Genomic DNA, 15,446 nt, shown 5'->3' with positions numbered 1-15,446 from the left:
CATTATTCGTACATAACACGAAAATCTTTAATAAAATTCGACAAGTCCAATTGCATGTTTACAAAAAGATGGAAATTATAATTATAAAAGTTGGAGGCAACTTTTACCGGACATAGTTTCCATCAAAAACTGATTTTCGATCGATTTTAATTAAGATCGAAGAAGAAATTAGCGACATCATTTAAGCAAAATGTAGATGGTTCTTCGTAAAAATTGTTCAAAAATTTATTTTTTGAAATATTTATCAGTTATAGTTGCCTAATGTTTTCAGTTTGTTTGCGTAAAATTTTATGGAAATAAGTCATTTATTGGGTTGCCTAAAAAGTAATTGCTGATTTTTCATATAGTCGGCGTTGACAAATTTTAATCATTAATCGAATTGGATCGTAATGTAACTGAGCGTGAGATAGGAGAGAAGTTAAATATACCAAAATCAACCGTTCATTATCGCATAAAAAGTCTTGAACTGGTGAAAAAGCTTGATATTTGGGTACCACATGTATTGAAAGAAATTCATTTAACAAACCGAATCAACGCTTGTGATATGCACCTTAAACGCAATGAATTCGATTCGTTTTTAAAACGAATCATAACTGGAGATGAAAAATGGATTGTTTACAACAACGTTAGTCGAAAACGATCATGGCCCAAGCATGGTGAACCAGCTCAAACCACTTCAAAGGCTGATATCCACCAAAAGAAGGTTATGCTGTCTGTTTGGTGGGATTGGAAGGGTGTGGTATATTTTGAGCTGCTTCCAAGGAACCAAACGATTAATTCGGATGTTTACTGTCAACAATTGGACAAATTGAATACAGCCATCAAGGAGAAGCGACCAGAATTGGTCAATCGTAAAAGTGTCATATTCCACCAGGACAACGCTAGACCGCACACATCTTTGGTCACTCGCCAAAAACTGAGTGAGCTTGACTGGGAACTTTTGATGCATCCACCATATAGCCCTGACCTTGCACCATCAGACTACCATTTATTTCGATCTTTGCAGAACTCCTTAAATGGTAAAACTTTCGGCAATGATGAGGCTATAAAATCGCACTTGGTTCAATTTTTTGCTGATAAAGGCCAGAAGTTCTATGAGCGTGGAATACTAAATTTGCCAGGAAGATGGCAAAAGGTTATCGAACAAAATGGCAATTATATATTTGATTAAAGTTCATTCTAAGTTTTATTAAAAATGCATTTACTTTCTTTTAAAAAATCCGCAATTACTTTTTAGGCAACCCAATAAAATCAATAGACCGATACACACAATGACCTGCTGAAGTCATAAAACTAGTTTTGAGAGCAAAAAGGAGCGCAAATGAAAAAAATTCTTCAAAATACTGAAGCTGGTTCGCCGAAACATTCACTATAAAACAAAGATATTCGCAAGAACAACCAAACTTTGAAGGCTTTCAAAGATTGGGATCGGCCTATAAATAGTGTGTTGGCAATAAGTACAGAATAAAATTCAGCTCTGACTTTATGACCAAATGTCTTCGCCGATGGGTCGCTCAATAGCGACAATTAACAAAAAAAAAAGAGGTATCTTACCCAATTTCACAGCATCAGAAGAATTTTGGCAATTTTAGGTTTAGAAAAAATGTGAAATTTCAGCGAAATCGGATAAAAAATAAAATTTTGATGAGCTCCAGACCCTTTATCGGGAGAACGGTCTATATCCAAATATAGTCCGATCTGAACCATATTTGGGTCAGATGGTGGAAGGCCTAACACTACTTACTGTTCCAAATTTCAGCGAAATCGGATAAAAAATAAAGCTTTTATGGACTTCAGTTCCTGTATCGACTTGTCGTTCTATATAGCAGCTATATCCAAATATGGTCCGATTTCGCCCGTTCAAGAACTTAACCTGCGTGCAGCAAAAATACGTATTTGTGCCAAATATCAGCTCAATATCTATAGGGTGGGTACAACAGACGGACAGACACACGAACATCGTTAAATCGTCTGAGAATTTTACGACGATCCGAAATATCTATACTTTGTAGGGTCGGAAATTGATATTTCGATGTGTTGCAAACGGAATGACTAAATGAACATTCCGTTTGGTGGCTATAACAAAAATTGCGTCGCCTTTATCTAGATAGTATGCTAGATGTACCCATACATTCAGCATTTACAGGTTTTGCAAGCACTATCAAAGAAGGAAACAAGTCAGACCACAAATGTGCGTAAAAAATGCATTAAAATGCCTTGGATTAAAAAAGGTCAATGTGGTTCACCAAAATGTAACAATAACAACTGGCGGTATATTAAGCAAAATACGCAATCTTTGGCTTCATGTTGCTTGTGCTAGCATTAGTGAAGACGTTCTGATGTATATCTAATTAACTCCAAATTAGATGATTTTATGCGGAAGGGCGATGAGGAGCGTTCATCTATGAAGCTGAATTTTGCCGACCTGTTGTGTGAATTTAAACATGAAATTTCATCTTGTATTAAAGCTGTTAAGTCTGACATCGCTGAATGCAACAGGCTGATCTGTAATGTTGAGTCCGGTACAAACAACAAAACCGCATCACTTGAAATACAAAATAATATTCTTCATAAAAAGCTTAACTGACGAGACATTGGATATTGTGACAAACCTTACTGCTATGTTTAATATTACAGTCACCCGCCATGATTTTAATAATGCCTTTTATATTAACAATGGATAGGCGATACTTGTTAAATTCAATTCGGTACTATTGCGAAACACTATTCTTGGAGCTTGGCCGAAAGTGGTCTTCACAACAGAGTGTTTTTAAATTAAATGAACACTTTTCCCCCGCAGTCAGTAAACTTAATGCTTTATGCATGAAACTACGTAAAGAAAAGATAATCCCTCGAATTGAAAATGCAAATTAGCCGATTGCAAAGTGAAGTATGATGTCCTGTACTGCGAGAAGTTATTAAATACTTCTTGATCACTTTTTTTCATACCCTTATTCTATACCAATGGTATTATTTACTATGATGCCTTTTTGATTTCACTTCTTTGATTTAACCAGCTGATAAAACTATAGAGCTATGAATTGTTATTCTATTTGTTAGCTGTTTTGCTTTCAAATTCGCAACAAAAATTGATTTTGGTTCCCACACTGTAATACACATAATTTTTTATGTCTCTTAATAGCAATAGAGGTCCGATAGTTGGTGATAATGGTTATTTAAGATATCTGACAGGCCACATGACATTTTTTTGAAATATGTAGTGGGCGACCTCAATTGTAATCTATTTGACGTGTCTAAGTTTGGGTCGATAAGGTCGCTTTGCCTACGCTACATAACTCTCAACCGACTCACTATGATGTTGGAAGGAATTGCGCTGCAATCCCATGGCAGCCGGTTATATGTACCGGATTGACCCGATGCAGTTTTTCATCGGCAAGGGCTGCCGCCTCAGTGTATAACACACTGCTACAACCATAACAACAAAAACAAGGAATTGCTCTGCAAACTTTTTTTTGGACTTTTATAAATCACATTTGTGTTAATGCATCTAAGGCCAAAGCTATCATATTTGGTTCTTCGGATCATAACATGATTGAATATGTTAATCACTTTTAATGTCTAGGCATTAGTGCAGTCCGATTCAAGTTTAAGCTCAATGATAAAGGGCCTACTTTTTGTAGCCGTGTCCGAATGGCGTGCCGCAGTGCGATACCTCTTTGGAAACCACGCAAAAAATGTTTGCCGAAGCTGCATTAAAAGAACTCGATAGCATACACGAAGATATTGACAGACGTGAAAGTATTGGGTTCCCCAAAAGGTAATTGCGGATTTTTTAAAAGAAGATGAATGCATTTTTAATAGAACTTAGAATGAACTTTAATCAAATATACTTTTTTTACGCTTTTTTTCTAAAGCAAGCTAAAAGTAACAGCTAATAACTGACAGAAGAAAGAATGCAATTACAGAGTCACAAGCTGTGAAAAAATTTGTCAACGCCGACTATATGAAAAATCCGCAATTACTTTTTGGGCAACCCAATATAAAAACAACACATTGTATTATATACAAATTAAAAGAAAATGGATCAAATCTAATCGAACCAATGAAAGATTCAACGCAAACTATCAGGACTGACTTAAGGAGGGTACCAACTTGCTACATCAAGAGGAAAAGCAAAAGGAAGACCAAAAACGAGTATGGAGGATTGTTCAGTTTACACAAGAAAGAGGAGACTTACAGATGCCACTAATAAATTGACCACGCCGCAATTATCAGAAGCGCTGTCTATCAAATATACAAAGGACAAACAAAAACCTAGATGGCAGCTTACAAAATCTGTTGCTGATGCAAGCCCAAAGCCTGCAGTCTGATTTGCGCACTCTTCCCAAAAAACTAACATTGATCAGTAAATGGTGTTGCGATGGATCATCAGGACAAAGCATTTATAAGTAAAGGATATCTTCCGAAAAAACAATATCGGACGCATGTTTATGTTTATGGCATCTGTAGTTCCTTTGTGGCTAGTATCTGACGTTCCTTCACTGGAAAAATACACGTCCTTCATCAGTACATTGTTGCCGACCAATAATATTTCAATTTGCAAAGGAATCTGGAAAACTCATAAGTGCAACGGTCAAAAATATTGAACAATAAATAAGCAAGATAAAGCCCGAATTTGTAAAAAGAGTCACAAGAACTTCGGTAATTTGAAAAATTCTACAAACAAGGAGAACTACAAATATGGAATGTCACCTTTGCATGCAAGGATACGGTGCAAGGAGTTCTTGCTGAAATTGACGTATACCCTACCACAAAGGAAGAAAACTTCGATGAAAATGCATCAACTAAGGATAAGGAAAATATCAGGGAGAAGCAAAAAATGTTAATTATCGAAAATCGCTTTATTGTTTTTCAAAATATTCCCCATTAAGATCTATACACCTTTGCATGCGTTTGAATCAATTGTCGAAGCACTTTTGCCACTCTGATTGAGGTATCTCCAAAACATACATTCTGAACGCATGAACCGCTTCTTCAGGTCTCGAAAAACGTTGACCTCTCATTTTGTTTTATTTTTTACGTACGGGAATAAATAGAAGTCATTCGGCGTCAAGTCAGGACTATATGGCGGATACTCATCAAATCAATGATTTGAGTGCTCAAAAATGCAGTTGTTTCGTATTTTCGGAGCATTTCTTGCGACCAATCGACAACACTGTGGAACAGCGAAACAGTCGGTAGGACGTCGAAAATCTTATTGGGTGATCCGGATCGTGATAGGACGAGGCTATTTCTGAAAGGAAGTAAGAAGGAGGTCAGTATAGCATTTGATGTTATAATGGGACACATAGAACTACGAGCTCTCTTATACAAAATCGGTTCGGCAAGTGATGGTATGTATATGGCATTAGGGAAGATAATGAGACGTTGGAACATTTCCTATGTCGTTGCCCAGCTTTCGCGGCTAACAGAAACCGGTACTAATGTGGGTACACGATACCAGACATGAACCAACTTAGGGGAGTGGTATGGAAAACAATTAAGGATTTTGTAAGTAGCACGGAAATAACTTAAAATTTTTCAAAAACAACTAGGCGAATACTTTTCATTTTAAGTGGTTAGACACAAACCTCTGATCGTCTAACAATCAAAAAGGTGTATTGGCAAACTAGCTTAAACCCGGCATCAGAGGAATACGAATCAGATATTGATTTTAGACATCAAGTGTTTGGAAAACCGCCCGACACAGAAAAAACGAAAAATGAAATTATATCAACTCGAGACAAGATGGGAGTTAAGTTAAAGATCTTTCGAAGTGGTGTACGAATATTGAGAAAGAAGTTTCTGAGATTTTCCAAATTTCTCCCAATTCCCAAGCTTATATCCCCGACATAAGTGGGTTACTATCCAAGCTTATAACCCCGATATAAGTGGGTTACTATCTGGCCATAATCGTCCGGTTCTAGGGGACTTTAATGCGCATCACATTTCTTTGCATTCTCCCCTGGGTAACGACCAGCGTGGCATAGCTTTGGCAGAGCAGATTGAAGGCTCCACGTTTTGCGCGGTGAAAGAGGATGCCCTCACTAGGATTACAATGAAGTGTAGCAGCACGCCAGATATTTCCATTGTATCCCCTGATCTCCTGAGTGACGTATCCTGACAAGCCGCCATCTCTTGGGGATCAGACCACATATCCATAATTCTCATCACCATCGACCGAACACCCGACTTCATAACCTCTGAGCGCCGTATAGAGTACACCAATCGCCGCTTCAGTGAACTGGCCGCTACTGAAGCCTGGTAAGGACCAGGGTTTGGGGGAGTCGTACAGACCGATCTCCCTTCTCTCACCAGTAGCAACGACGCTTAAGGCATTACTCCTCCCGAGACCCGTAGGAGAATTTCCATTCGCCGAGCATCAACATGGATTTCGAAGAATGCATAGCACAACAACTGCTTTACATGCCATCACCGCACACATTTGCCGTGGCTTCAAACATCCCAGGCCATGTGATAGGACGGTTCTCGTGGCACTGGACCTATCGAAGGCATTCGACACGGTCAGCCATGCCAAACTATTTGAGGACATCGCCAACATGTCCCTCCAGCCAAGCCTGAAACGATAGGTCGCTAATTATCTGTGTGGTCGCCAGTCATTTGTGGAATTTAGGGATAAGAAGTCGAAGCACCGTAGAGTGAAATAGGGAGTTCCCCAAGGTGGGTTGATAAGTCCAACACTGTTTAACGTCTACCTACCCTCCATTCCACCCCCTCCAGACGGCATAGAGATCGTATCATATGCGGACGATTGTACGATCATGGCATCAGGCCCCAACCCCATTGTTGACATCACCGATAGGTTGAAAGTCTACCTCATATTCGCTGCAAGAAATGTGAAGATATTTACCACCAAATCTTCAGCCACATTGTTCACTACAAATACGCGTGAGGTGAATGCCGAGCTGGCTGTGATGGTCGTTGGAAAAATAATTCCGACCATCAAGAGTCCCAAAATACTTGGCGTCACATTTGACAGCTCTTACACATTCTCTTACACATGCCACAGCAATTTGCGATAAAGGCAAAAGTAGAAACAATGTCCTAAAGTCACTTGCCGGCAGCACTTGGGGTGCCGACAAAGAAACCTTACTGACCACGTACAAAGCAATTGGCCGGTCTGTGGTAAGTTATGCAACGCCAGTGTAGTCTCGTCAGCCGCCCTCCGAACTGCGACGGGTTGTCTCATCAGTTCTCATGTGGACCACCTCCATCAGGAGACAAAGATCCTACCAGTGCGAAGACATAACTACATTCTGTCTAAGCAATACCTTTTGGGCTGTGAATGTAATTGCAATTTTGCCAATGAATACTCCACTAAGGAACAACTTCTCACATATCAATGAGTGCAGACCGATTCAAGTTTAAGCTCAACGATAGGGGGTCTCCTTTTTATAGCCGAGTCCGAACGGCGAGCCGCAGTGCGACACCTCTTTGGAGAGAAGTTTTACATGGCATAGTACATCACAAATGTCCCCAGCATTAGGAGGGGAAAACCACCGGGGATTCGAACCCAGGCGTTCAGCGTCATAGCGGACATGCTAACCTCTGCGCTACGATGGCCTCATGAATGTGAATGTAGTCCCTGAAGAACGACCGCCAACCATGGCACCCGAAGAAATTGACCTCCTCCGGCAAACGAGAGTAGTTCTGGCTTAATTACGTTCCGGCAGATGCAGTCGCCTCAAATCCTACAGAGCAAGGATTAATGACGACGTGCAGACCCAGATCCTTCTGGACGCACCCCATCTTAGTCGCGGAGTTCCTGGATCTTAACACTGAACCTAATCAAGTAGACGAAATATAGAACACAACAAACTGATACAACAACAACAATCAAAAGTCCGATGGAAAGATCAAGTGGTGGGAGACACCTCTAAACTTGGTATCCGAGATTTTAGAATGAGCGCAGAAGATCGAGGTGCTTGTAACGCTGTTCTACGTTTGGCTAGTGGAACAAATGTTCTGTCATAGCCAATTAAAGTAAAGTAAGTATATAGAACGATATTAGAAGGGTCTCCAATTAAAGAACTTCAGGGTAAACTACGAATGTGATCTAAATATTTAGGGAAATGTATTTTGTGGGCCGAGAGGCATGTTACCGTTTGGGGAAATATGGGGTTCAAATGAAAGGTAATTGGAATTAGAATAGGAATATAAAATTAAAGTTTGTATTCCTATTCAGGGCCGGCCCAACCCATAAACCACTCCAAACCCCCTAAAACAGATATGGAGACCGATCGGGACAATATGGAGCTCCAATCAAAGGTATTTGGGATTGGAAACGAACCTAATATAAAAATTTGTCGCAACGTCTCAAAGGTATTTGGGAGTAGAAACGAACCTAATATCAAAATTTGTCGCAACGTCTCAGGAAGGCCACTCATCCCCCTAAAAGCCCCAAATGGATACGCAGATCGATACGATATAAGACTCAAATTAAAGGTATTTGAGAATGAATTTGATATCAAAATTTTGCATCAAATATCAGGTGGCCCATTGTCCTAAAAATTACCACTCCACTAATAATGTCTCTCCCCTAAAAGTTTCCCAAAAGAAAAAGTAGTCTGATTAGTATAGTAAGGGACTCAATATTTTTTCTTATTATTAATCTACAGATATTATACTATACTATAAATACGAATTCCGCAACCCGACACGAGATAGCTATAAGCATCATACAGGCTGGAACTTTGAGTTCCGATCAGTGTGGTGTTCATTGTTATCATTAGACTTGGTTGTGAGCTACCAGATGAGTCTACTAGTTGCGGATAATGGAATGCACCATACGGAGTAGCTGCAATTGCAGTCGCGGACAATCATCGGTATCGAGTGGAGAGACTCAATGAGAGTCCGGGCGGCACCGGCTATTGCATAAATACTGAGTGCCTATGATGCACGACATGACAAGGCGAATTATTGGCACCTTTAAATAACCAGTGGCCATCATGTTCCCGCGGCGATAGGTCCTTTGGACCGGAACGAGCTTGCTCACCTATAGAAGCTAGACGAGGATCGCCACCTCCACATGTAAACATGTGTATACAACGACGACGACGAATGCAGCAAAAGGGTGATTTCCCTCTTTAAAAATATTTGTTTTCGCATAGATCTAGCTAACTATAATATCTATTAAATTCAAGGCATAAACGCTTGAATGGGTCATTGTTTGCAAAATTTAACACGAGGAATTTAAAAATTTAGTGTTGGTCTTAACGGTACGTTTAAGTAAATGTGTTCGAATAGAAACTCGGCATTCAGCTTCCATTTGGTATATTTAATATTAAATTTAATGTACATTTGGCTTCCAAGTTCGGGAGCAAGTGTGGGAGGCCATTAAATAATGCGGAAAAGAGAATGTGGGCCGATTGAGCCACTATGGGGCTCAAATAAATTACAAATCTGATATTATTTTTAATAGACCGGGACAACATGGGCATAAATGAAAGGTGTTTGATAACAGAGTCTGAGGTCCTCTAAATATCCCCCAAACGTTCATGAAGAACGACCTGGACAACGTAGGACTTAAGTGTAATGTACAAATCGGATATCCGAGACAAGTATCTAGAGTCGTTTGGAGACAAGTATCTAGAGTCGTTCGCGTAGTCTCTCGCAGGAGAGCGAGCAAAATTTTGAGTGTTTGGTAATTGAGAGCTTGTAAATTTCTGCTGAAGGGTTTCTTCCCAGGACAAATTTGCAGCATTGAAAAGATGGTTTTTGAAAACCAGATGTTTTATTAAAAAAAAATCGCAAAAATGAGAAGACTGTTCTTACCCTTCTGCCAATTTTTACTGGAAAAGTACGTATTGCTATAGTGTCTATATACATATTTCATAATTCAAATTTTGATAAAAAATACAATTCTAGCCCTAAAAGGCAAGCAAATTAAAAATAAAAAATTCGGCTGAGCCAAGCTGGGATTTGAACCCAGGACTTTTGGGTAGCAATGAACGGTTGCCGTCGTCTTACCGTTCAAAGTCATCAACACAACTTCCAAACAATGCACAAAACTATGTGCATACTCTAGAAAAATTGTAGATGTGTGGAAAAGAAATCCTTCGCTGCAACAAACACATGTAATTATTGTAGAAAGAAGACAATTAGTAGGCCAAAGTGTGGAACTTGGTCAGTGTTGTTTGCATTTCATAGATACTTCGCAATTTCTTCGAGATAAATATAACCTACAAATGTACGAACTTTGAAGCCCCCCACAACTAAAGATTTCTGATGATGGTCCCTTTACTAAGGGATAGAAACGCATTAAATCATGGTCGGTGTGGTGTACCTATGGCTTTCATTTTTCCAACGCGTAAACATTTTCGAAATCTTTTATATAGTCAACGCCCCGCTTTGCAGAGAAGTGTAATTAATTTAAGATATTCCCAAATGCCGCCACCATCAGCGAGAGTATAAGAACAGCGTATCCATGCACCTAGTTTCTGGCTAGATTTACAACGTTTTCGAAGTACGTATCGCACAGGCGTCTTCCTTCATATGTTCAGTTTTATCATTTTAGTATTTTCGAATTTTGTTCCACAGTGTAATAAGGCGCACATCGATATTGAATTATGATGTTTACCTCTCAAATATATTTGTATACCCTCCACCATAGGAAGGGGGTATACTAATTTCGTCATTCTGTTTTTAATTCCTCGAAATATTCGTCTAAGACCCCATAAAGTATATATATTCTTGATCGTCATGACATTTTAGGTCGATCTAGCCATGTCCGTCCGTCAGTCTATCGAATGCACGCTAACTTTCGAAGGAGAAAAGCTAGCCGCGTGAAATTTTGCACAAATACTTCTTATTAGTGTAGGTCGGTTGAACTGTATCGGTCCATGTTTTGATATAGCTGCCTTATATACCGATCTCGAATCTTGACTTCTAGAGCCACTAGAGGGCACAATTCTTATCCGATTTGGCTGAAATTTTGCACGAGGTGTTTTATTATGACTTCCAACAACTGTGCTGCGTGTGGCTGAAATCGGTCCATAACCTGATATAGCGGTCTTATAAACCTATCTGGGGTCTTGACTTCTTGAGCGTCTAGAATTCTTATCTGATTTGGCTGAGATTTTGCACGTGGTGTTTTGGTATTACTTCCAACAACTGTTTTAAGTATGGTCTAAATCGGTCCATATACACCTGATATAGCTGCCATATAAACCGATCTTGAATCTTGACTTCTTGAGCCACTGCAGGTCGCAATTCTTATCCGATTTGGCTGAAATTTAGCATGACGTGTTTTGTTATGACTTCTAATAACTGTGTCAAATATGGTTCAAATCGGTTCATAACCTGATATAGCTGCCATTTAAACCGATCTGGGATTTTGACTACTTGAGCCTCCTCCCATGACCTTCAACATACGTGTCGAATATGGTCCGAATCGGTCTATAGCCTGATACAGCTCCCATATAAACCGATCTCTCTATACTACTTCTTGAGACCCTAAAGGGCGCAATTCTTAATCGAATTGGCAGACATTTTACACACTGACTTCTACTATGGTCTCCAATAGTATTTTGCACAATTAAACTTTGACCCTAGGGATATGGATCTAAAGTGGAACCATTCCCCCCAGAGGGATATGTGTTCCAACCTGGGAAATTGGTTGACATAGCTGTACAAGCTGAAAAATATATATGGGAACTTTATCTAAACCTGAACCGATTTTGATGTAATTGAGGCACCAAATAGAACAAGTCATACAATTTTATTAAGATTGGAGCAAAATGTGCCTACTACAGACAAAGATGTTCATATCAGATTAGGTTAGGTTGAAAAGATGGTGCAGATATTAATCCGCTCCATGCCACTATCGACATACACCTAAGCCAGAAATCGGCTTGTTGTGCGCTCTAAAAACTATAAATTAAAGCAGATATTAATCCGCCCCATGCCACTATGGACATACACCAGCCAGAAATAGGCTTGTTGTGCGCTCTAAAAACTATAAAGTAACCTCTTAAAAGAAAATTTTAAGTTAGGAATTCCGTGCTACTTACAAAATCCTTAATTGTTTTCAGAACCACTCCCCTAAGTTGGTTAATATCTGGTATTGATGCGAAAGGCAGGCAATGATAAAGGAAATGCTCTAACGTCTCCTCATCTTCCCCACATGCCCTACACATGCTATCACTTGCCGCACCGATTTTACATAAGTGAGCTCGTAGTCCTATGTGTCCCGTTATGATACCATTAGCTATACTGACCTCCTTCTTGCTTCCTTTTAGTAATAGCCTCGTCTTCTCACGATCTGGATTCCCCCAAAGGATTTTCGCCGTCCTACCGACCGTTTCGTTGTTCCACAATGTGGCATGCGCATTCGTCGCCCACTCCCTAATCTTGGTCTGCGTCGACCCGAAAGGCTTCGGGTTAATTGAGAGCAGTCCTCTGGCCTTCACCGCCATATCGTTTGCGCTTTCATTTCCCCTTACTCCGTTATGGCCTGGCACCCAAACGATGCGGATTTTGCCATCGATGTCCTCGCGTTAGCACCACACCACTTCGCCGATTCTGTGTTCGCCCGGATCTCCGCCTGCAGGACCGTATTATGGTCAGGCAGTCTAAAACAGATCTCAGTCCCTGGGTTCTCAATGTACTTCCCCAGGCCCATTCTGACCTCTAGCTTTTATCTATCAGTGTAACATGATTTTCCAGATGGCACTACTAGGATTCCGTCAATCCAAGACTATGCCGATGGCAGCAGTGCCTCGCACTCGACTTCAAGGTTCATCTCAGGTATCCGATCGGAAGCCTCTTCCCTTCCTTCCATGTTTCCTATCTTCGCCTCGATTCTCCCATCGCCTTTAATCTCATAACCGCAGTGGCTGCCTCACACTTAATTTGGTATGTCAATGGATCGGATATCTAGAATAGTCTCTGAACCTGTTGTATGGTCCTTATGTTGCACTTTTTCTCCATAGCAGTCCACCAAACTACTGAGGCGTAGGTAAGTTTTGGTCCAATCACGCTCCTGTAGAGCCAGTGAACTATCCTCGAATTCAGGCCCCATTTCGAGCCAACGGCCCGTCTACATAGTGCCCAACATCTGTGAGCCTTCTCAGTATGCTCCTGAATGTGACACTCCCAATTCAGTTTCCTGTCCAAGATCACACCTAAGTATTGGACCTTGTCAGATATCGGAACCGTCTTATTGAGAAAACGTGGTTCTTTAAATTGGCCCAACTTCGTCTTCCTCGTGAAAAGGCCTATTTCAGTCTACTCTGGGTTAACAGTGAGACCTCTGGGTCTAGCCCAGTCATATGCAAGACCCTTTCGGCCCATCTGCATAGCTCGTTCGGATCCTTACCCATTAGAAGTATTATAACATCGTCTGCGTAGCAGACGGGTGCAAATCCCTCCTCAGTCAGCATCCGTAATAGGTCATTTATGGTGGTCATCCATAGGAGTGGCGATAAAATGCCCCATGTATGCCATGGGACACAGCATTTATCCACTTGTTCCTTAGCATATGGTTTATCCAGTCCGGGTGGACCCGGTCCTGGTCTAAGGATTGGATCAATGTGTTGGTGTCAATGAATACCGCCAGTGTGTACGTTATGGCATAGAAGGATTCTTCTATTTTATGCACAACATCGTGCAGGACAGTCTCCACCGACCTTCCCTTGACATAGGCATGCTGTTTGTATTTGAGCAGTTCGCTAGATGTCCTACTCTTTATCATGATGTCCACAATACGTTCTACTGTTTTGAGTAAAAAGGACGTAAGGGTTATGGGTCTGTAGGCCTTTGGTGCCGCATAACTTGCCTTGCCGGGTTTGGGTATAAACACTACCCTTGCCTCCTGCCAGGCTTTCGGAGTAGATGCAAGCCCTAGGCACGCTGTGAAAATTTTGGCCAGACGAGGCGCCAGATAGTCTGGCTCTTTCTGTAGTAACGCCGGAAATATGCCATCAGGTCCGGGTGACTTAAATGGTTTGAAGCTCCTCAAGGATTCCTTCACCATAAATTCCGTTATTATAAACCTTCGATTAACGTCATTATTCCAAGATTCCGGTGTCTCCGTGAGTCCCGTCGTATCCTGTGGAAAATGGGTTTTCATCAAAAGCCTCAACATGTCCTCCGTTGTCTCTGCTCTCACTTCCATGTCGACTACTAAAGTTTCAGTTTGGACATGGGTTTTTGGGAGAAACTTTCTTACCTTGGCGGCGTCATTAACGTTATCCACCTGTTCGCAGAAAGGCTTCATGGAGGCACGTTTTGCCGCTCTGGTAATCTTATTATATTCCTTGAGCCGTGTGTAATACACATTCCAATAAACTTCCGCTTTTTTACGACGTGCTCTGTTAAAAAGTCTGCGGACCTCTTTCCCAATATTGCGAATCTCCCCGGTCACCCAGGGTTTTGATTTTCCTTCCCGAAGAGGACAACTATCTTCGAAGGACCCCACCAGTGCAATCGTGATCCTGTTGACATTTTCGTCAATGTATTCTATGCTTTGACAATATAAATCACCTTGCCCAAGTCTTCTTCTGAGTAGCCTTCCGAATTTTTTCCAGTTGGTTTTCAACTTATTCCGGAAGCTTATCGGATTCGGCGCTGGCGGTGCTATTCTCAACTTAATGTATCGATGATCAGAGAAATAGTGTTCCATGAAGACCCTCCAATCCTGTAGTTTATCGATTAGATTTTCCGAACATTTCGTCACATCTAATACCTCCTCCCTAGTCCTATTTACAAAGGTGGCGGTGTTACCGATATTAAATGTTATTAGGTCGTTAGTTGTTGTTGTTGTTGGTATTACCCCTCGAAATGTGGTGAGAGTTCGCATCGCACCCTATTAGTACCTCGTTTCCTGTCTGTTTTGCTTTCCTCAAGAGCCGTTGCAGCTCCGACGTGGGTGGCGGTGTCGGAGCCATATATATATATGAGAGCTATAATTTAATTGTGTACATTTTTTTCCAAACGCTATTCGAGCTTGAACCAAAACATAGAAAATTTAATGACGAACGGAAAATAAATTATGGGATTAATGAATCACTTTCTTTGAATAACGTAAAAGAAAAAAGAACATTTGCGAAGATGCAAATTATGCCTATTCGAAATACTTAGACATATAAAAAAAAACAAGGCGAAATGTTCACATACCGCATTTGTTGTATTTTCCATTGAGTTGTAGACCTTTCAAATTATTGCATAAAATGATTTAAGAGAATATTAAGGACAAGAGTGAAAAACATCCAAATTAAAGATTAACAAAGCACAAATCAAGGCATAAAACAAACGTTACAATACAAAAATGTTATCTCTTGCATAACAAAACATACAAATAAAAATTAGCTAAATTTTACAATGAAAACAAATACTCACACTGCGCACTTGATAATTATTCAACTGTTCAATCTCCTCGTCCACTCCCACTCTGAATAACAGAAAATTTGTTAATATCTCCGATG

At 40.4% G+C, this 15,446-nt stretch overlaps 1 protein-coding gene across 1 annotated transcript in view; it reads right to left on the bottom strand.

Annotated features, from left to right (window-relative positions):
* Positions 1-15,446, bottom strand: part of LOC106092400 (sodium/hydrogen exchanger 9) — a 157,918-nt gene that overhangs the window by 107,247 nt on the left and 35,225 nt on the right. Inside the window, exons 9-10 of the mRNA XM_059366092.1 lie at positions 15,361-15,412; positions 15,139-15,171 (exon numbers count right to left, since the gene is read on the bottom strand). Of these exons, the coding sequence (XP_059222075.1) occupies positions 15,139-15,171; positions 15,361-15,412 (85 nt within the window). The remainder of the gene's footprint in view (positions 1-15,138; positions 15,172-15,360; positions 15,413-15,446) is intronic.

This window comes from Stomoxys calcitrans, chromosome 3, assembly GCF_963082655.1.
Source record: "Stomoxys calcitrans chromosome 3, idStoCalc2.1, whole genome shotgun sequence".
NCBI lineage: Eukaryota > Metazoa > Arthropoda > Insecta > Diptera > Muscidae > Stomoxys > Stomoxys calcitrans.
This window is presented reverse-complemented; position numbering and strand designations above follow the sequence as displayed.